Below are 21,374 nucleotides of genomic sequence, written 5' to 3' on the forward strand. Positions count from 1 at the left end.
ATATTACATAAGGATACATATACTTCGTAATTAGTTCTTCTTTAAAGGAAAAACTATATGAAAGTATCATTAAATTAGGATCTAAGACTCTTGTCAAAAAAAAAAAAAAAAAAAAAAAAAAAAAAAAAAAAAAAAAAAAAAAAAAAAAAAAAACTAGGATCTAAGACATGATCGTTTCTTCTTACAATCTTACTTTTTTTTTTTTTTTTTCAAGAAATCTTACTTATCAATTATCATGCAATTTATAAAGTAAGAAATCAACAATGCTAATTTGTTACCCAAAAAGAAAAAAACAGATGATAATGTATGTCGTATTGTTATGGGATTTTATTATTACAAGTGCGTTATAAATGGGGGATACAATTTACAGACGGTCCAAGAGACTGATCCAATAACCTTGCAATTATAATAATACCTCCGTTAAATGTTATGTGCAATTTTGGGGTATTATTTGAAAAATATAAAATATTTTAAAGTTGCACATAACTTTTAACGAGGGTAGTATACACATACAATCCGTACAAGACCAAGTACTACTTGGTGGATACACTAGTATATATACTCCAAACAATCAATTACTTACGAGTATATTTCGTACTATCGAGAAAGAAAGCTCCCACTTCATAACGTCCCCTCAATTCCTTGAACAAATATACATGATCAATCATCTAAATTAGCAAGAACAAAGATTAAAATTTGACAAATCAATCATGTTTAATGATAAAAAAAAAATACATGTAAATTACTCCGTAAGGACCGTAATAACTAATATATTACATGTGAATAATGAAAGTATGTGTTCAAAACACCAAATACATATGAATAAAATTAAGTAGTGTGGAAAATTGCAAAAGAATAGGAAAATAAAATGTACTTGTATATATTTGGGTAACACTAAGCTAGCAACCTCCTTAAAAATGTATAGCTAGCAACCTCCTTAAAAATGTATGAAATCATCAGAGAAGAAGCAAGATCCCACCAATCAAACTAGCAAAGAACATCTTCCAATTAGGCATAAACCCAGCTACATTATTGGATTTTTTAGCACTATCGTCATCATCACCACCACCACCACTAGTACTATCCTCGGGTACGTTCTTAGGATGGTTAAAATCCGAGGATATGATGGTATCCGGGGCAGATTGATCATCCCCTGAGTCGGGATTATCCGGCCCTGGGGCAGCATCTGCCCCAGTGGCGGGAGTGGGACCGGGACCCACAGCGAAGTCGGGGTTGTTCTTAAGGCTAGGAGGCAATCCTTTACCATGAGTCACATTGATAGAAAACTTTTGACCATTCATACATTGCTCTCCATCATAGTCCCCTGAGAAAAAATATGAAACACCTTCTTTCATTAGGGGAACAGCTACTGTTATAGGGCGTACAACCGTGGAATTTGGTGTAGTGCTTGACCATTGCACATTGTCGTCGCCTTGAGAATCACATGAAGTGTATGTTGTGGAGTTGAATGTTTGGATTACCGTATGATTGCTATCGGTGTTGAAAACTGCACGTATTGAGTGTTAAAAAAATATGATTAATATTCAATCATATAGTTTCAAACTTTAAATAATAACGATTCAATTAACACAACATTTCACCTTACACCCGAGTTTGAACTAATTTATACATGGTGTATATTGTACATATGTTGTGCAATGCGCGCAAACAAACATGCGCACCGTTATTCATATTGATAGGATTGCGTTAAAATTTTATATTTACATGTGACGGTTGCTTCATCCACCTATTTTAGCAATACTTTAGATTTTTCTAATGCCCCATATCTAAGAAACTTAGACACCTAACATGCAATTGTTGTAACATGCTAATAATGCCGACACTGGGTCAAGTTTTCAATAAGACTCACAAGATAAGTACTTTTACTTACTTTTTTTATGATTATTAATTACTACAACTACATAAATTAAATTAAGTAGATATTATTATAAAAACCTGATAATATCTAACCTCCATAAACCAATTTTAACCTTGCACAAACTTTTTTCTTAGTTTTTGTTACTAGAAACACATTAAACGGTGAAAAAATTACGAGTATTTCTATTTATAGTCTAAATCTTAAACCTTTGTATTGTAATTCGTGTTTTCCAAAGGGCTTTTGTAACTAGATGTTTAACATATGCTTTGCTTGTGAATTGAAGCTTTGAATCTTCTACTACTTATTAGTACATGCACTTTTAGACACAAAAGTTAAAAGAATCAAATGGCAATCTCAGTACTTAAATAGCTTGTTATTGAGGCAATCATCACTAAAAGGTAGGGAGTACTTATTGGACTATTAGTAGTAAACTACCTTTCAGTTTAGCGATGAAATCTAATACGTGAGATCAAATCATGTTGACATTATTACTTTTTCTAGGTATTTATACACAAAAATGAAAAAAATAAGAACTTCCCCCAGTAAAAATCAGCTCAATTCATTAACATTTTCGTAACTCTATGATCTACAAGCTCTAAACTTTAAGAGTATGTGGTTATTAGCTTATGAATTGAAATATTATCACACAAACACAAAACAGTGATTCATAAAATGGAACCAAATAAACAAGATTATAAGATAATCATACAATTAACATAAAAATAATGAAATTAGTACTTAATCTGTAGTGGGTTTTTAGACAATCAGCTATAAAATCAATTAATCAATAATTATGATACCATAACATATGATGATTAAAAAAAAGAGAGGAAAACAGAGAAAGATTGATGAACTTACTGAGGAAATCACCCAAAGAGAAAGATTTTCCAGAAACCCATTTTTCATAATCAACACTAGATTTGGAAGATTTATCATACCAACCCAAAGAATCTCCAACTGTATAATTTTTGTAAGCTTCAATACTTGGAATTTCTTGTAAAATTGAACAGATGAAAAACAGAGCAAAACGGAGCATATTATTATTGGAGGCAAGTATTCTCTGTTTCATGATTATACTCTTTTTGAGAACTGTTTGATAAAATGGAGTTTATTGGTTGGATATTTATGTTTTCCCTAAGGAAGAGATAACTGATAAGATTTGTACTATTTAAATTTTCTAGTAAGAACAAAGAACATGGAATTTTGCAGCTGCCACATTACCACCTTTTAAAAGGGATGAAATAATGAATGCCCCTAAACAGTCAACTCTTCCTTAATATTACCACATTGGCCTTGCTGTCCCTATTCCATGTTACATTGTTGTAGACCCTATGAGGTCTATAAGGAATACATTTTCCATCTCAAATTAGTTTTAACATTTAAGTGTCTTATCACGTATAATTTTAAACAAATTGATCGCGGAGAAATTTTTATTATATTTAGTGTGTCATGGTCTCCATGTAATAATAACTACTCCTTTTCTTTTTAAAAGTGTTAAAAAGTATATGTTGGGACTACTCTATTTAACAAAAGTTGTGCAAGAAATTTGAGGGGGGTATTGTGCGATTTGTTCTTAGGATATTACATGGCGCAACACAAAAAGTTGTAAATTAATTACGGTATAAATGGCTAAAAGCCTTAAACTAATGTTTAGGGTTTTTGATAAAATAGTAATAATGCAATTGAAAGATAAAATTTGCGAACTAGCATTATTTAGTGTTTTAGTCAAATATAACTGACTAGTTCATAAATTACCAATAAGAGGATTTTACTATCTCGGCTAGAGATATCATCACCACTTTAACATTTGTTAGGAGAGCTTACATCCCATTCGACGTCTTACCTATCTGATTTCGAATTAGTCATAATATGATAGCAAATCCTATTTATCATATAAATAACTCCAAAATAAATATATTTATTTTGTGAAGTGGGTCTAGTACCATTGAAATACTAGCTAACATACAATGTAAGAGAGTAGGGACTTATCTCATTTGTAATATAGTGTGATAAGTTGTCGAGTTGCGTGGGACAATTATGTATTTTTAGCATAAGCTAGTGATTTGGTGATTGGAGAACATGGATGTATGCGTTTTTAATAGAAAAGCTGGCAACAGAGATGTATTAACCAATATTACGTCTTATGGTGGGATCAGGTAGCTAAACCCAATCATTGAAGATCAAATTTTGAAGAGCATCTTGCTCATGTGAACAGCCTATAGATATTCTTTTGTTCTTAATTATTCATGATTCAATGGTAGCTACCCTAACAAATTCTAGTAAACCTCGGGTTCGATCTTCACTAGACACTCGGTTGGGATAATAAAGAATGTAAAAATAAAGCCGTGCCTTGGGTGTCGAGCCCTAAACTAGGAAGCCTAATCATTGGAGCATTTTATCCTTTTAATAATTCATAAGATAAACTTTATCAATTAATATACATAGACATTAACTCGCTTAGTTAATTTTCTTGAATGACAGTCTTCAACATTATAATCTACGGACTAGAGTTGGCAAAATGTCATGTCGTATCGTATCGTGTTCGTGTTGTTCATATAATCTATCAAAAACTATGTAAAATGTAGGATGATTACATAATTTGACCACTTTATCTAAATGAGTCGTGTTCAGGTTGATTTCGTGTCATGTCGACTTCATGTTTTCTCTCAATAACTTCATGTTCATGTCGTGCCGGTTTCGGTCGTGTTGTCGTGTCAGAGATTGTCAGCTCTACTACGTTTACATTTTTATCGTTATCGTTACCAGCTTTCTATCTACATCGTAAAATAAAATATTTCGTTAAAATAACAAAAAACGTCGGTGGACGGTGGTAGATTGGAAGTGAGGTTAGACTACTAGTGGACTAGTGGTATAGAATAATGAACTTTATAATGTGAATTTGGGGTCACTAGTGCTTTTACTCTCCCAATACACGTGCATTCTTGCCTCTTCCTTTTTTCTTTTTCGTCGTCCATAATTTTCTCGTTACTTCACTGAAAATTTTCAAGTTATCTTACCATGTTGCATCCATTATCCAAACAATTATTCACTAGCAAATACTCCTATTACTTCGTATGGAAACTTGTAATAATTTAACTACATGTGCTATATGTTTCGGGTGAAAACAATGGGACCTTGCCGAAGGTCCAGTGAATTGGTGAAGACTGGGCTCGGTCCAAATGATGTTGGGCCGAGGATTTCCTGCACAGCAAACACACGTAAACTAGCCTCGGGGGTGTTGCCGAGGAAGGCCCCTCCGATGCTAAAGTCAGTACAATGTGTAGAGAGAAAGCTATGCAAGAGAATTAATTGCTTGAGGCTTTGTCTGAATGTGAATCCCCGTACAAGTGTAATATTGATGGCTTTTATACCTTGGCATATATAGGAGAAGTGGGCCTTGGCCCAATTGACTTGCCTTGTGGACTGATCTTGACTTTAGCATAATTGGAGAGTTGAACCTTGACCTTGGGCTTTTAATTAGATCATTTAATGACTAGGCCCAATTGGACTAAATTGGACCCAAACAACTTGCCCCCCAGACCCGATTTGGAAGGATGACGGGCGGGTTTAATTAACCAGAAAAAGGAGGGAAGTAAATGATTTAATTAATCCAAAAATTTGAATTTAAATCGCAGTTAATGAAATAACGGCGGCTGGATGGATAATTTGTGGAAGTTGGACGGATAATGGGCGGTTAATCAAGAGGAAATGTGTTTAACGGTTACTTAGTGAGGTATTTAAGAGAAATTAAAGACGCGGACTCCCAGAATTCCAATTTCTGGAGATATAAGCAAGAGAACCACTCTCTCTCTCCTCACTTCTTCACAAACACGAACTCCGACTTGCGCAAAACCCTTGAATCCGCATCAAAACTTCCTTGAATCCCCGAGAATTAAGCTTAGAAACCGAAATTCGTCATTCCGAACTCATAGATCGGCAAACTCCGCTTCACAATAAGGTAATTTCCTTTGATTTTTGTTTAATTTTCTTCGAATTCGAACTCTTTCCCCTTTTTTCGACTCTTTCTTCGAAACTTCAACAATGGTGAGAGGAGTTAGAGGTAGGGCCCGTGCTCCAAGAAGGGCAAGGCAATTCCCCGATCCCAGGAACAGGACTGGGACCTGGAATTGACAAAGAGTGGGGTCTGACCCTGCTGAAAGGATTAGGGCGACCCCAATTTCATCGGCGCCTCCTGAAGCAACGGAGGAGCCGAGCGCTTCTGGGCGGGACGAAGAAGTTCCCGCCTATCTTTGGGATGTTCTTCCTGGGTTTCAGGAGTGGGAGGATGCTGAAGTAGCCTCAGCCATGATAAAGAACTACCCCTACTCTTGGTGGGTAAAGCATGCCGATGTGTATCGGTTTGCTGAACAAATAGAGCTGTACTACGGCATAATGGAAGCCGATGGATATTGGTGTAGAATGCCCGTTGCATCTGATAGAATCCATCGTCCACCCCCGGGGTATGTGGGGGTGTACGAAAGACAGCTTCAGTATGGGCTGAGGTTTTCTCTGGACATATTTGTCCGAGACTTGCTGATCCACTACAGGGTCTCCCTGTGCCAGCTAACTCCTGTCAGCATCCGAAGGGTGATGACGTATTTGTGGGTCTGCAAGTTTTTCAGATACGTGCCGAACCTCCATTGCTTCAAAAAGCTTCATCGGCTAGTGCCGAACATTCAAAGTGGGCACGGAGATCACGGTCCTGGGTGGTACCGAATTGAGTCTCGGCCCCAGTACTTAAAAATGTGGCCGAATGACTCCTTAGACAAGGACTGGAGGGGTCAATGGATCTGGGTTAGGGCGCCCACAGATCCTAACCACCCTTACGTCTTCAGCGCTCCCAGGTATCTATCTGAGCCTGACCCTGAAATGGGAATCCTGGGCCCTCCCGAAGATAGAGGCCCAGATCTGCACCTTAACCAGCAAAATATTTTCGGCCGAAAGCCGAACCCTGGGGGCGCTGGGGGCCGAATGAAGTTTATCCCGGAGACTTGGCTCCCGGATAACCACTATATTTTCCAAGAGCACATGCTAGCAGCTTTCGGCCTCAGCCGAAAGTTCAGGGATGGTAAGCTTCTTCGGCAGGGGTCGAGGCCTTTATTATTTATTCTTAGAAAGAATTTTTGTTTTGCACTTTCCTGCTGAGCCGATCCAGCATTTTTTATTTTGCTGAACTGATCTTTGCTCCTCTTTTCTTATACTCAGAGCGAGACGAGACTAACGTTGGCATCGACTACAACCGTCTCGGCGTCACCCAAGAGAGAGTTATCATCGATCGGGCCCCCTCTATCACAGATTCGAAGCACAGGGAGGTCCATCTAGATTACTCCCATCTCCAAATCGAGGCTGCTGCCCTGTATCAGAGGCAAAAGCCTTGGTGGAAGAAGAGAGATCCTTGGCTTCAACTGCTAGCTGAGGAACTTGAAGCTGCCCGTACAGCCGAGGAGGTTGCACGGGCTATTGAAGCTTGTGAAGGAGGAGAAGGGTCCTCCAGGGATGCTGAAGAAGAAGCAGCAGCAAGGGCAGCTGAAGAAGAAGACGAGGCTTTGCTGAAGACCTCGGTGAGTTATACTTAGCTTTTCAGCTTCAAAAGTTTTTTTTTTTTTTTTACTCACTTTCTTCCTGCCCCCCTATCTTTTGCAGTCTGAAGAGACCAAAAGACGAAGAGAAGGGAAAGCTCCTGTTCGTCCCGAAGATCAAGTCCAGGAGGAATCCGAAGACTCAGAAATGGACGAACAGCCCCTTCGAAAAAGGAGAAGACGGATGGCCATCATCGGCCCTCACGACTTCCAGACGAGGCCGATGTCTGTCGGCATAAGCATAAGGGAGCCTGAGGAAGGCGGTGGATCGCCGAGGGCTCCTCAGCCACCACCCCAGTCTCCGCCGAAGACCCCTCCACCACCTCCTGAGATGGAGGTGGATCAGAAAACTCCCGATCCCAAGGGAGGGGTTCCATCAAAAGAGGTTCAAGAAAGTGTCGGAGGGCACAATGCTGAGAGCGCTGAGAAGCCCGTTGCTGAGGGTTTCTCAGCCGATATTGCCCGGGAGGTTGAGGCTTTCGTCCTCAGCCCTGAAGAAGAAGCAGAGGTCATAATCATTGACTCTGCTGAGAAGGAAGAGAAGGCTCCTGAAAAAGAAGATGCTGAGCCCTCTAAGGCTCCAGAAGCTCCTGAGTCTTCCTTCCCTTCATTCCAGACGCTGCACTCTGGAGAGATGGGTTTCTTGGCCCCCCGAATTCCAATTCCAGATCATATCTGGGACCTCATTTGGGGCCAGAACCGAGAAGGTGTTGCAGCCTACTTCGGCAATTTCTCTGGCTTAACCGAAGTAGATAGGGCGAGGATCTGGTTGCTGAAGGCCACTGCTGGGATGGGCGAATCCAGCAGATCAGTTACAGACCCTGCAAGGTCGAATCAACTGCTGATGATGCAGGTAAATCCTTATCCTTGCTTTTATTTTTCAATTCAGCTCTTTAGTTTAGTTTTTTTTTTTTTTTTTTTTTTTTTTTACTGAGTTGTGCCTCTGTTCCCAATTTGTGCACAATCAGACTCTCACTGTAGAGCTGATAGACTCCCTGCAAGAAAGGGTCGACGCCGTCGAACATGCAAGAAAGGTGGCAGTCGAGGAGCTGAAGCTTGCTCAGCTGAAGCAAGCAGCAGCTGAGGAGAAGCAGAAGGAGGGGGAAGAGTATGAGAAAAAGGCTGCTGAAGCCCTCCAAACCTTCTGCGCTGCAATGGAGAAGGAGGTTTTTCCCCCATTGATAGAAGGGGAAAACTTCCTTCGGGATCATCTGGGAGTGGACATCTCCAAGTTCAAGGCTGCCATTGAGAGCCGAATTCGAGAAGGAGCTGTTGCACAGGCTGAGGTGCAACAAAAAATTAGAAGCTTCGGAAGCCAGTAGAATGGCTGCTGAAGAAAAGCTCCAAGCTCAAAATGTCCAACTCTCAGAGGCTGCTACTGCTGCCGAAGCTGAGAAAGCCAAGCTTCAAGAGGCTGAGGATCAGTTAAGGGTCAAAGATGATGAGCTGACCCAAGTGAAGGCTGAAGCTTCAAAGGTTCAGCAAAAGCTGAACGAGTAGAAGGATGTCTTCTCCAAGCTCGCTGAAGAGCTGAACCAATCCAAGAATGACTTGGAGGAGGTACAGAAGAAGGTAGCAGACGCTGAAGCCCTGCTCAAGGTCCGTATCTATACTCAAGAGGAGTATGATATGGGTTTCAAGAATGGGTTCAGAGTGTGCCGAAGGCTCTGTCTTCATGCTGAGCCGAAGCTGGACTGGTCCCAGTGTGCTGAATGGGTCCAGGATCCAGAAAATCCCCATATGAAGTTCCTCACTCCTGTTGAAGCTGAAATCCTTGCGGCTGAAGAAGCCGAAGAAGAAGAAGAGAGGAGGAAACTTGAAGCCGAACGGCGGGAAAGGGAGGCTCAGCAGGGTGCACAGCCTGCTTCATCTGCTGCTGGAGCTGAAGCCACCATGGGACCCAGCACTGCTGATCAGTCTGATCCTCGGGCTGAAGCATAGGAACTCGGGCAGTCGTCTTCAGAATCTTGCGGTTCATCATGCGCTCAACTTTAGACTTGCCGCTTCTGAAATTTTTTGTCTTGTTTTTTGGTTCAGCTTGCCTTGATGTACAAACTGCTTTATCTGTTGTTGCATGTACTTCGGCAGCTGTATTTTTCCGCTTGTGGGCGGCTGCCGATATTTCATTATGTCCTTTGAACAGTCTGAACTTTGTAGCTCGTTTTCTGAGCATTTGAGCTTTATGTGATGCATTTCTCTTCAATTACTTTGCCTTATTTTGAATGCTTTACTTTTTCTCCAAAAATTTGCTAAGTACAAAGCTTTCAGCTCGAAGAATTCTGCTGAAGATAAACTTGCACTGATAGTGCTTCTTGCCCCCCTCAGTAATCTGAAGACTCAGGTCTTTGGATTACTGAGTTGGGTTTCTGTCTCCTTTTTAAAAATGGATATCTGAAACACAAGGCCAACTGAAGGCAATGTTTCAGATAATGGCTCTCTGGGATACGAGGCTCAGCTAAGGCAATATCCCAGACTTGTCCATGGATTCATGTCTTTGGAGAACAAGTCTTACTGAAGTTTAACTTCAGCTGAAAGACCAGAGTTCTTTAAAAAGACAAGCTCGTCAACAATCTGGAACCCAGTTATCCGAAGGCGAAGGTTTCAGACGAGGCTGAAAAATTTCTAATGGTTGCCGTTATCCTTGGTTTTCTGTCTATCTTTAAAAATGGATATCTGAAACACAAGGCCAACTGAAGGCAATGTTTCAGATAATGGCTCTCTGGGATACGAGGCTCAGCTAAGGCAATATCCCAGACTTGTCCATGGACTCATGTCTTTGGAGAACAAGTCTTACTGAAGTTTAACTTCAGCTGAAAGACCAGAGTTCTTTAAAAAGACGAGTTTGTCAGCAATCTGAAACCCAGTTACCCGAAGGCGAAGGTTTCAGACGAGGCTGAATGAAAACCCTTATAGAGTAGATAGAATGAAGAAAACTTGAAAGAATAAAAAGTTGCAAAAATAATAGGAATGGTGGCTCTGAAGCCTTTCATTAATAACTCAGAATGTACTTATAAAGATTGTTATGCCCCGAAGGGTTTACACATGATATTTCTTAAGTACATCAGCATTCCAGTGATTTTTCAGCTCAGTCCCATATAACTGACGAAGTCTGTATGTCCCTGGCTGAAGCTCATCATAAATTTCATAAGGTCCCTCCCATGTAGCTGAGAGTTTCCCATGGATTCGGCCTTTCTGAACTGCAGCGGCATTCCGAAAGACAAGGTCTCCAATTTTGAGAGGCCTTGCATGGACCCTTCGGTTGTAAAATTTGCTGATTCTCTACTTGTAAGCAGTCATTCTGTTTTGGGCTGAGTCTCTCACTTCGTCAAGGAAATCAAGGGATTCCTTCATAAGTTGCTCATTCTCAGCCGAGAAGTGGTGCACTCTTAAACTTTCAGAACCGATTTCCACTGGAAGAACGGCTTCGGCACCATACACCAACTCAAAGGGTGAATAGCCCGTTGCCTCTTTTTCAGTTGTCCGAAGTGACCAGAGGGTTCCTGGAAGCTCCTCTATCCACTTAGACTTTTGATCCTCAACCCTTTTCTTCAAAGCATTGAGGATCTGTTTATTTGCAGCTTCGGCTTGGCCATTACTTTGTGGATGACAAACTGCTGAATATGCCAATTTGATGCCGAATTGGTCTGTGTACCGCCTCAGCGGTAAATTATCAAATTGTCTCCCATGATCGAAGACAAAGACCTTCGGAATACCGAAGCGAGTGATAATGTTCTGCCAGATAAACTTCCTGACAGTTTGCTCTGTGATGTTCGAAGCTGCTTCAGCCTCTATCCATTTGCTGAAATAGTCTATGCCGACTATTAACCATCTTTTTTGGTAAGGTGCATCTGGAAAGGGCCCCAAAATATCCAACCCCCATTGGGCAAATGGAAGCGGATTTAGGATCGGCTGAAGGTCTCTGGCCGGCTGATGGATGACTGGTGCGAATTTTTGGCATTTTTCGCATTTTCGGACCAGCTCCTTAGCGTCTGAGATCATGGTGGGCCAGTAGTATTCGGCCCTCAATGCCTTGTGGGCTAGGGTCCTTCCCCCAATGTGGTTTCCACAGATGCCGAGGTGAATTTCCCGAAGGATGTAATTTGCATCTATTGGTCCCACGCATTTCAGCAATGGGGCTGAGAAAGACTTTTTCAGAAGCTCTCCTCTGAAGACGATGAACCTTGAGCTAGTTCTTTTCATCTTGGAGGCCAAAATTCTATCTTCGGGAATTTCTCCCCGAAGCTTGAAAGCTAGGATGGGGTCCATCCAGCTGGGCTCTGGGTCGGCGCAGTACACTTCAGGTGCTTCGTCGACACCTCTTTCTCGGCGCACTTCCACGTATACAAATCTGTTCAGCTCGGTGAGGGTTGAACTGACAAGTTTGGAGAGCGCGTCGGCTTGAGCATTCTGACCCCTTAGGATCAGCTGCACTTCAAAGGTTCTCAGCTTTGCAATAACTGATTTGATCTTGGCAAGATAATTTATCATGGAGGGCTCTTTGGCCTCGTAGCTGCCACCGATCTAATATGCAACTAGCTGAGAGTCTGTTTTCTGACAAACATGCTCGGCTTCCAAAGAGATGCACAGTTCTAGGCCCGCGATTGCTGCTTCATATTCAGCTTCGTTATTCGAAGTCTTGAAAGAAAATTTGAGTGCATACTCGAAGGATTTGCCTTCGGGAGAGGTTATCACTACCCCTGCCCCCGAACCATTTACGGTGGAAGATCCATCCGTAAAAACGGTCCAGATTTTCTTTTCATCGTCTAACGTCTCTTGGTACGAGCATTCGGCCAAGAAGTCCGCTAGAGCTTGAGCCTTGATGGCTGTTCTCGGCTGGTAGCTGATGCTGAATTCAGTGAGCTCGAAAGCCCACTTGGCCAGCCTACCAGATTTTTCAACTTTGCCGAGAACTTTTTCCAGCGGCTGATCAGTTAAGACCACTATCTGATGGCAATCAAAGTAGGGCCTCAACTTCCGAGCAGCTACCACTACTGCAAAGGCAACTTTTTCGAGTAGAGGGTAACGAGTCTCGGCGTCCGTCAGAGTGTGACTGACGAAGTAGATCGGTTGCTGGATTTTAATTTCTTCCCTCAGCAGCACTGCACTGATGGTAGCCGGGCTAACAGCTACGTATAGATACAAAGTTTCCCCCTCCGCTGGACTAGCCAGAGTTGGGAGCTGAGCTAGATGCTCCCGAAGCTGCTTGAAGGCCTGTTTTTGCTCTTCTTCCCAAACGAGCTCTCTTGCTTTTGGGAGTTTCAAGGCTTTGAAGAAAGGTAGTCCCTTGTCCGAAACTCTAGAAATGAACCTCGAAAGGGCTGCCATTCTTCCGGTGAGCCGCTGAACGTCCCTCTTTGTTTTCGGATCAGGAAGATCAAGAGCTGCTTTGACTTTGGAGGGATTGGCGTCAAACCCCCTCTTGCTGACCATGAATCCAAGGAATTTCCCTGAATTCACACCGAAGACACACTTCTTCGGATTCAGCTTCATTTGATGCTTTCTTAGAGTAGCGAAGGTTTCAGCCAGGTCCTTAACATGGTCTTCAGATTTTTTGCTTTTGACGATTGAATCGTCAACATAAACTTCCATTTTTCGGCCTTTTTGATCGGGGAAAACCTGATGATACCCCGAGAATGCGTCCATGAAACTAAGCATAAACTAAGCCGATATGATCGGGGAAAACATAAGTCGCCCCCGCATTTTTCAATCCGAAAGGCATCATTTTGTAATTGTACACCCCGGCGTTCGTGACGAATGCCGTCTTTGCTCGGTCGTCGGGGTGCATGAAGATCTGATGATACCCCGAGAATGCGTCCATGAAACTAAGCAAGGCGTGGCCACTCGTCGAGTCGACTAGCTGATCGATTCTCGGCAAGGGATAGAAATCCTTCGGACAAGCCTTATTTAGGTCCGTGAAGTCAACGCACATTCTCCAGGTACCATTGGCCTTCTGAACCATCACCACATTTGCCAGCCATTCTGGATATTGACAAGGCTCGATGAAACCTGCGTCCAGCAATTTTTTGACCTCGGTTGCGATGTCTCGGTTCTTATTTGCGGAGTAATTCCGCTTCTTTTGCTTGACTGGCCGACACGTTGGGTCGACGTTAAGCTTATGGGAGATGAGCTCTGGACTTATCCCAGGCATATCGGCTGCCGAGAAAGCAAACACATCTCTGTTGTCCCGAAGGAGTTGAATAAGTTCACAACGGGTGCTCGGATCGAGGTCCATCCCGACTGTTACACATTTCTCAGCATCTCCTTCGGTCAATTCGACCGTTTCAGTCTGCTGGTCCAGGTCCATTGTTGATGGACTGGACTCTTCACAATCTGGCATGTTGTCTATATCAGCAGGCGTCCCAGACATTCTCTTCTTCAGCTGGCTCCCTGAGTCTTTCGGCTCAGATGAAGAACTAGCCTTTTCTTTTTCTGACCCTTTTTCTTTGGGCACAAAACCTTGGGCCGAAGCACTTAGACCTTTCAGCTTTTTTGTGCTCGGCTCTCTTTCTTTTTCTTTCTCCTCCTCATCCTCATCGTCGTCGTCTGGGCGACTAGTGGATGGCTTGAGATAGTTGCACCTTCGGGATTCCTTTTGGCTGCCCTAGATCCTTTCGGGGAAGCCGGCGTCTGAAACGTAAATCATCAGCTGATGATAAGTCGAGACGACCCCTTGGATCTCGTGAATTATGGGTCTCCCCAAAATCACGTTGTACACTGAAGGAGCATCGATGACCAAAAATTCGGTCATGACATTCCTAGCTGCTTCGTCGCAGCCGATGGTGACAGGAAGTAGAACCTTCCCATCAGGATAAGTTGAAGCCCCATTGAATCCGGATACTGTGTAGGATACCGGCGTAAGGTGCTTGGGCTTCAGCTTGATTTGATCATAGGCCTTTCGGAACAAAATGTTTGCTCCGCTACCACCGTCAACTAGAACTTTGCTGACGTCGTGGTTGGCCACCGTGGCGATGATCACCAACGGGTCCTCGTGAGGGTACGTCACCCCCCGGCAGTCAACGTCTGTGAACGTCATGTTCGGCACCGGTGACTGGGGTGGCTGAATATCAGCATGATTCACCTGGTGAGTCAGAGCCCCGAGAGCATGTTCCTCCCGAGATAACATGGATTGGAGGGAATTTTCCTTCCGCAGTTTTACTGTTCTTTCGGGGGAAGTCGATTTCTTGCCGAGAGTCTTTTTCGGACTTCTCAGCCTCTTTTTTCTCGCGGTGATCCGCGATATATTTTTTCAAGTATCCCTTCCGGACCATGTCCTCGATTTGGTCCTTCAGCTGGATACACTCCTCAGTGTTGTGTCCCGGTGATTCATGGAACTCACACCACTGATTCTTATTTTTTCGCTGATACCACTCGGGGAGCGGTCTCGGCTTTCTGTAACTCTGCTCCTCCTTTGTCACACTGTAGATCTTAGCGCGCGGAAGAGAGAGCGGAGTGTACGATTCATATCTGCCCGCGAAAGGAGCAGATTTTTCTTTCTTCGACTCGTTGGCCGAAAATTGTTCCGAGGCTTTCGTCTTTCCCTTTACCTTCTGGCCTTGGCCTTCAGACGATGGTGCTTGTTTTTCTTTCCCTCCCCCAGATTGGGATTGGGTTTTTGCTTTGTTCCACTCTTCAGCTCGGAAGAATTTATCCGAAACATTCAATGCTTCCTCCAAGGTCCTGGGTGAATTCATGACCATGAAGTCAGAGAACGGCCCAGTTCTGAGACCGTGCTGAAGGGCGAAAACTGCCAGCCCTTGGTCCAGCTGAGAAACACTGGATGACTCGTTGCTGAAGCGAGTCAGATAGTCTCGGAGGCTCTCGGCCTCACCTTGCTGCAGTCCCATGAGCTCTGCAGTAGTCTTCTCTCGGCGATTTGCCGTGGAAAACTTGCTCTTGAACTTGGAGGACAGGTCGTCCCACCCAGTAATTGAGCCTTCTTTAACTCCCTTGGAGATCCATGCTTGCGCGACCCCCTTGAGAGGGGTTGGAAAATACTTGCACCAAGCCGCCTCGGACCTGGGGCAGAGATGCATGTGAGCCTCATATGAGGCGATATGGTCCTTCGGATCCGAAGTTCCATCATAAGTGATGTGCGACGGGATTTTAACCGTCGGCACATGAGATTCCATTATCCATTGCTCGAATGGAGAACTGGAGGGCAGCATTACGGCCTTGCCTTTATTCCCAGCCGAAGGGACCGCGCTCCGCCCTCTCAGAGAGGTAGAAGTGGTTTTCGTCCCTGGCTGGGAGGTCTGGGCCTCGGCTACAGGATAGGAAAGGCGGCTGTGCACGCTCCGTTCCCTATCGCCGAGACGGTCGTGAACGCTTCGGCGAGCAGTTTCTGGCCGAGAGGCAGAACTGCTGCTTTTATGGGTTCTGCTCGTAGTGAGCTGAATGGAAGACTCCCTGAAGAAGTGAGAGTTCCTGTTTCTCTCCCTCTCGGTTCTCCAGGTATCCTCCTCCCATTCGCCAAGCTCCTTGAAAGAGGAGAGTTTCCCCCCTCCTAGCCGAGGCACCTCCGCTGGTTTCTGGTTTGCGGAGGGGTTCGGTCGCGTGGAAGTGGCATGTTCTGGGCCTTCATGGCTTCCATGAGGACCGCTAAGGCTCTCGCTACCTCCTCCGAGTTGGGCCCTGTCAAGGGTGTCCTCGGCTGAGAGCGAGAGTAGGTGCGAATGCTCCGGGATTGGCTCCGGGCATGAGATTGGGTCCTTTGACTGGACCAGTTTTCCTCATTTGACCGAGGCGGGCTCGGCGGATGATTGGACTGGATGATAGGAGATTCGGATCTCTCCCTAGGCTCCTCATGAGAGTCGGGTCCCGCGGAGGGGCTCCTATCTCGGGGAGGAGACAGGCTAGAAGTGGGGCGTTCCGAGGGACCCCCTCCTAGTGACTTTCGGCGCTTTCTCAGAGGAGAAGCACCGTCGTTTTTGTTCTTGCGATTCTTAGCCATTGGAACTAAGATTGAGGTAGAACGATTGAAATTGGCTTAAAGATTTTTTGAAAGTCTTCCCCACAGACGGCGCCAAATTATTTCGGGTGAAAACAATGGGACCTTGCCGAAGGTCCAGTGAATTGGTGAAGACTGGGCTCGGTCCAAATGATGTTGGGCCGAGGATTTCCTGCACAGCAAACACACGTAAACTAGCCTCGGGGGTGTTGCCGAGGAAGGCCCCTCCGATGCTAAAGTCAGTACAATGTGTAGAGAGAAAGCTATGCAAGAGAATTAATTGCTTGAGGCTTTGTCTGAATGTGAATCCCCGTACAAGTGTAATATTGATGGCTTTTATACCTTGGCATATATAGGAGAAGTGGGTCTTGGCCCAATTGACTTGCCTTGTGGACTGATCTTGACTTTAGCATAATTGGAGAGTTGAACCTTGACCTTGGGCTTTTAATTAGATCATTTAATGACTAGGCCCAATTGGACTAAATTGGACCCAAACACTATATATAGTACTATGTAATTTATAAGACCTTCGTATTTAAGGAAATTGTTACACTTAATTTTTTATGCGCTCCAGACAGAAGCCGTCGAGTTTACAACCTTACCACCAAAAGCTGTGATTGGGGAGAATGAGACGCCTCAATGACATTCATCGTCCAAAATGACCTACAAAAGACATTGCCAATGGGCAGTGGACAGCTCCGGCCATAACAATGCACGGTTATGAAGATGAGTCCAGAAACGACCAGACCACTGATGCAGGCCGATTCACTGTTTCACAGCAACTAATAATGGTGTCCTTCAACAGGGGGTGACTTTGGGTTCAACAATTACAGTGATAGCATCATAAATGGGGATGATGGTAGTAATTACAGGAATAACGTTACTGCAACTGGATATGACACAGATGATTATGGAAATAACTATGGAGAACATTGGAGTCAGCACCCAAGATAAAGGTTTCGTGGAGTACGAAATACTTCGTACAATATAGGCATGTGCAGATGTAGCTCTATGCAAGGACATATACAACAATCGGCCATGTGCAGATACGTGTTGAGATGATTAATGTTTGTACACCACCACATGTTAGCCCCGTGAATAAAACCCGACCTCTATAGTACAAGGCTGGATCAGGGTTTAGGTTCTCGGTTCAGGCTAGACAAGATGATAGCAGCAGTAAAAAAGAGAACTTACTCCATATACGCTACATGAGTCTTGGATACTCTTCTTAACAGCAATAATACTGCAAAATAGGTCATAAACTACAAACGACTGCCTCAAATTTGAATCCCGATACAATGGCCAGAAAACAACTGTCCTAATCGATGATAAAAATGCACATCACTTATCACACAACTAAATCCATGCCATTTAAAATGCACTGAGCCTAACAAACAGCTCTAAATCCAAGTATAACTTCGGCAATAGAATAGCAGATTTGAGTATATCTCCAAACTACTAATTAAACTGCTAATATTATAACTAATAGGGAAAGGGGAAAACAGGGCTTTTTCCAACTTGCAGTAACGGCATTGAAGTCAAGCTCTGCCAGAACCACAAACCTCAGGATTGTAAAAATCACTGAGAAGCTCGCAAAATTCCTCTCTACACCTGGTAGTCCTCTTCCTCCTCTTCGTCATACTCGAGATCCTCATCAGCAGTGGCGTCCTGGTACTGCTGGTATTCTGACACAAGATCATTCATGTTGCTCTCAGCCTCAGTGAATTCCATCTCATCCATACCCTCTCCAGTGTACCAATGCAAGAAAGCCTTTCTCCTGAACATAGCAGTAAACTGCTCGCTCACACGCCTAAACATCTCTTGGATTGAAGTGGAGTTACCAATGAAAGTAGAAGCCATGGAGAGACCAATGGGAGGAATGTCACAAACACTGGACTTCACATTGTTGGGGATCCATTCAACAAAGTAAGAAGAGTTCTTGTTTTGGACGTTGATCATCTGCTCATCAACTTCCTTGGTGCTCATCTTACCCCTGAACATTGCTGAAGCAGTGAGGTAACGGCCATGACGGGGGTCGGCGGCACACATCATGTTCTTTGAATCCCACATTTGCTGGGTGAGCTCAGGGACGGTCAATGCACGGTATTGCTGAGACCCACGAGAGGTGAGTGGGGCAAATCCAACCATAAAGAAGTGAAGACGAGGGAAGGGAATGAGATTCACAGCAAGTTTGCGGAGGTCAGAGTTCAATTGACCAGGGAACCTCAAGCAGCAGGTCACACCACTCATGGTAGCAGAGATCAAATGATTGAGATCACCAACTGTAAACAAAAATATCTGTCAGCACTCATATTTATAACTTGACCATTGTACATCCCAAGTAGTTAAAGCAATGGAGCAGCTCAATAACACAACCCCAGGTTATAATGGAATTTTATCAACAATCATCTTTGAAATGGAAATAAATTTCTTAAAAGGAGTATAAAAAGACAGAACTCATAAGCTGATCCAAAAAGGCAGTTTGTAAAGGCCAAACATCAAAAACAGTCAAATTTTGATACAAGTATTGCCAACCTATCAAAGTTCCAATATTCTTCTATAGTTTGCCAGGGCTAAAATTTTGATCACATTATCCATATTTCAAAATGATGATTATCAATTTACCATACTTGTAAAAATGCAACAATCCTATGACAAATTTTAATGGTAAACAAAAGTTTGCACCCAATCATTCAATCACATTCCCTTTAAAAAGTTTAAAGAATAGAAACTCAACTAGGAATGCATCATGCAAAAAAGATAAACTAGTGAGATAATATAATTAACTAGTCAACAGTGAAATGTCTTATCCAACAAAAAATAGATTCAAGTACACTTACAGCTAGGAGTTGTAAGCTTGAGAGTCCTGAAGCAAATGTCATAAAGAGCCTCGTTATCAAGTACCATACACTCATCAGCATTCTCAACAAGCTGATGGACTGAAAGGGTAGCATTGTAGGGCTCAACCACTGTATCAGAAACCTTAGGTGACGGAAACACCGAGAAAGTAAGCATCATTCGGTCAGGGTACTCTTCCCTGATCTTGGAAATAAGCAATGTACCCATTCCAGAACCAGTTCCACCTCCAAGCGAGTGGCAAACTTGGAAACCTACAAGAATAACAGCAAGAAAATGAGCAAGGCTAATTTACCATATTTCATAGTTTACCAATGCATAAGCAAAAATCAACTATTCTGGAGCAATTCGTAACATAACTAAACATAATGGACAAGCCTTATACCTTGAAGGCAGTCACAATTCTCAGCCTCCTTCCTCACAACGTCAAGAACTGAATCAATGAGCTCAGCACCCTCGGTGTAGTGTCCCTTGGCCCAGTTGTTTCCAGCACCAGACTGACCAAACACAAAGTTATCAGGGCGAAAGATCTGACCATAAGGACCAGTCCTCACACTGTCCATGGTACCAGGCTCCAGATCCATGAGCACTGCACGAGGAACGAATCGTCCACAAGAGGCCTCGTTGTAGTAAACATTGACCCTCTCGAGCTGAAGATCGGAAGTTCCAGTGTATTTTCCGGTTGGGTCAATGCCATGTTCGGCACAAACAACTTCCCAGAACTTAGATCCAATTTGGTTTCCACATTGTCCTCCTTGAATGTGAAGGATTTCCCTCATCTTTGAACTGCAATAACAAGTAGATCACATTCAGCAAACATCACTAGGAAGTATACCTAATCAACTTATGAAAAACAAAACCTCGCAAATTGCAATCGATTCGGAACCGACATTTATGAAGTTTTCTTTGTCAAATTAATCAATATGTTGATTGTACATAATAACCAAACAATAAAACATGAACAGGCATAGTTACATATATCTGCAGTCCCAGATATCTAATATAAAAACCTAAAATTTTCAAAATAACAAGTGTAGGATATAGCTCATCAAATCAATTCTTTAAAAAAACTTCAATCATAAACTTCCAATAATTTTCCACATAAATCGACATATTTAATTAATATCATGCTCAAACTACCTACAAAATCCGCCATTAAAAGGTCGATCTACTTGATCTGAAGGTCGCAAGTGCCATTTCTCTCATCCGATTCAACAATAATTCATCCAAATGACTATAATCTCATAATACAAACAAATACCAACATCGAACCTCATCTACAAATAGATCTGACGATTAAACTCGTCAATAATCAAAATATAAACAGATTTGAACCAAATGCGAGCCATTTGAAGAAACAAATTAACGAACAAATTAATTACAACTTTCGATGTTCAAGCTCAACACAAAACGAAAACAAATCGAAGAAAAATACAGCAGGAATTCAAACAAAATGCAAGCAATTTCGAGCAAGTATGAACAATCACATCAAACAAAACCATTTCAAATTCAAACTAAAACACAGATATCCAAACAAACAACGAAAAAATTCAAAAATCGAAGTAGTAAAAACTTACAGAGAATGTCGCCAACGATTGACGCAGAAAATGCGAGAGTGATGAGAGAGTAAAGTGTAGAGAGAGAGTAAATTGTAGAGAGAGAGAAAAATTTTAGAGAGAGAGAAGTGAGGAGTGAAGCAGAGGATGAACCCTAAATATATGGCTAAATAAGAGAAAGAAGAAGAAGAGAGAGAAAATAAAATTTTAAAAAGATGAAATTTTATTTAAATTTTTATTTTTAATTAAATTTTTGAAAGAAGAGAAATTTGGAGTAACTGATAGATCTGACGGTCAGAGATTTTTCCCTCCTTTTTTGTGAAGCGCCGTTGGATGCCGTCAGATTGTTTGTTGTTGGACGGTCAGGATTTGATGTGAGGTGGGAAGTTTGATTTTTTAATACGAATGTGGGGTCCACGGTGTACTGGAGATCAATTCAAAAATTAAAATTTGAGAGAGAAATTACGAAAATGCCCAGTGGGATTTTCCCGCTGATGTGATGTTGGATGATTGTGGGACCCAGGTATTTAATCGGCACCCTACAATCGTGCAATACT

The 21,374-nt window shown here is 42.7% G+C and overlaps 2 protein-coding genes across 2 annotated transcripts; both read right to left on the minus strand.

The window, feature by feature from the left end:
• Positions 1-753: 753 nt before the first annotated feature.
• On the minus strand, positions 754-3,113 carry LOC145575938 (early nodulin-like protein 18). Its single transcript, XM_081633727.1, has 2 exons — positions 2,738-3,113; positions 754-1,507 (listed from the first exon to the last, which is right to left on the minus strand). The coding sequence occupies exons 1-2, from the start codon at positions 2,946-2,948 to the stop codon at positions 957-959; spliced, it is 762 nt and encodes a 253-aa protein (XP_081489853.1). The 5' UTR covers positions 2,949-3,113; the 3' UTR covers positions 754-956.
• Positions 3,114-17,605: 14,492 nt separating this feature from the next.
• On the minus strand, positions 17,606-20,971 carry LOC145574241 (tubulin beta-5 chain-like). The gene is made up of 4 exons (XM_081631988.1): positions 20,839-20,971; positions 19,647-20,047; positions 19,246-19,515; positions 17,606-18,687 (listed from the first exon to the last, which is right to left on the minus strand). The coding sequence occupies exons 2-4, from the start codon at positions 20,038-20,040 to the stop codon at positions 18,011-18,013; spliced, it is 1,341 nt and encodes a 446-aa protein (XP_081488114.1). The 5' UTR covers positions 20,041-20,047; positions 20,839-20,971; the 3' UTR covers positions 17,606-18,010.
• Positions 20,972-21,374: the final 403 nt, after the last annotated feature.

The sequence above is a fragment of the Chenopodium album genome, chromosome 13 (genome assembly GCF_948465745.1).
Source record: "Chenopodium album chromosome 13, dcCheAlbu1.1, whole genome shotgun sequence".
Classification (NCBI taxonomy): domain Eukaryota; kingdom Viridiplantae; phylum Streptophyta; class Magnoliopsida; order Caryophyllales; family Amaranthaceae; genus Chenopodium; species Chenopodium album.

What these genes read in the sequence shown, in the direction of transcription:
- LOC145574241 (XM_081631988.1), bottom strand. Translation starts at nt 20,040, where the DNA reads ATGAGGGAAATCCTTCACATTCAAGGAGGACAATGTGGAAACCAAATT. An exon ending in GAATTGTGACTGCCTTCAAG is followed by an intron (nt 19,516 to 19,646) that starts GTATAAGGCTTG and finishes TTATTCTTGTAG; the next exon opens with GTTTCCAAGTTTGCCACTCG. An exon ending in CAAGCTTACAACTCCTAGCT is followed by an intron (nt 18,688 to 19,245) that starts GTAAGTGTACTT and finishes TTTTGTTTACAG; the next exon opens with TTGGTGATCTCAATCATTTG.
- LOC145575938 (XM_081633727.1), bottom strand. Translation starts at nt 2,948, where the DNA reads ATGAAACAGAGAATACTTGCCTCCAATAATAATATGCTCCGTTTTGCT. An exon ending in CTCTTTGGGTGATTTCCTCA is followed by an intron (nt 1,508 to 2,737) that starts GTAAGTTCATCA and finishes CAATACGTGCAG; the next exon opens with TTTTCAACACCGATAGCAAT.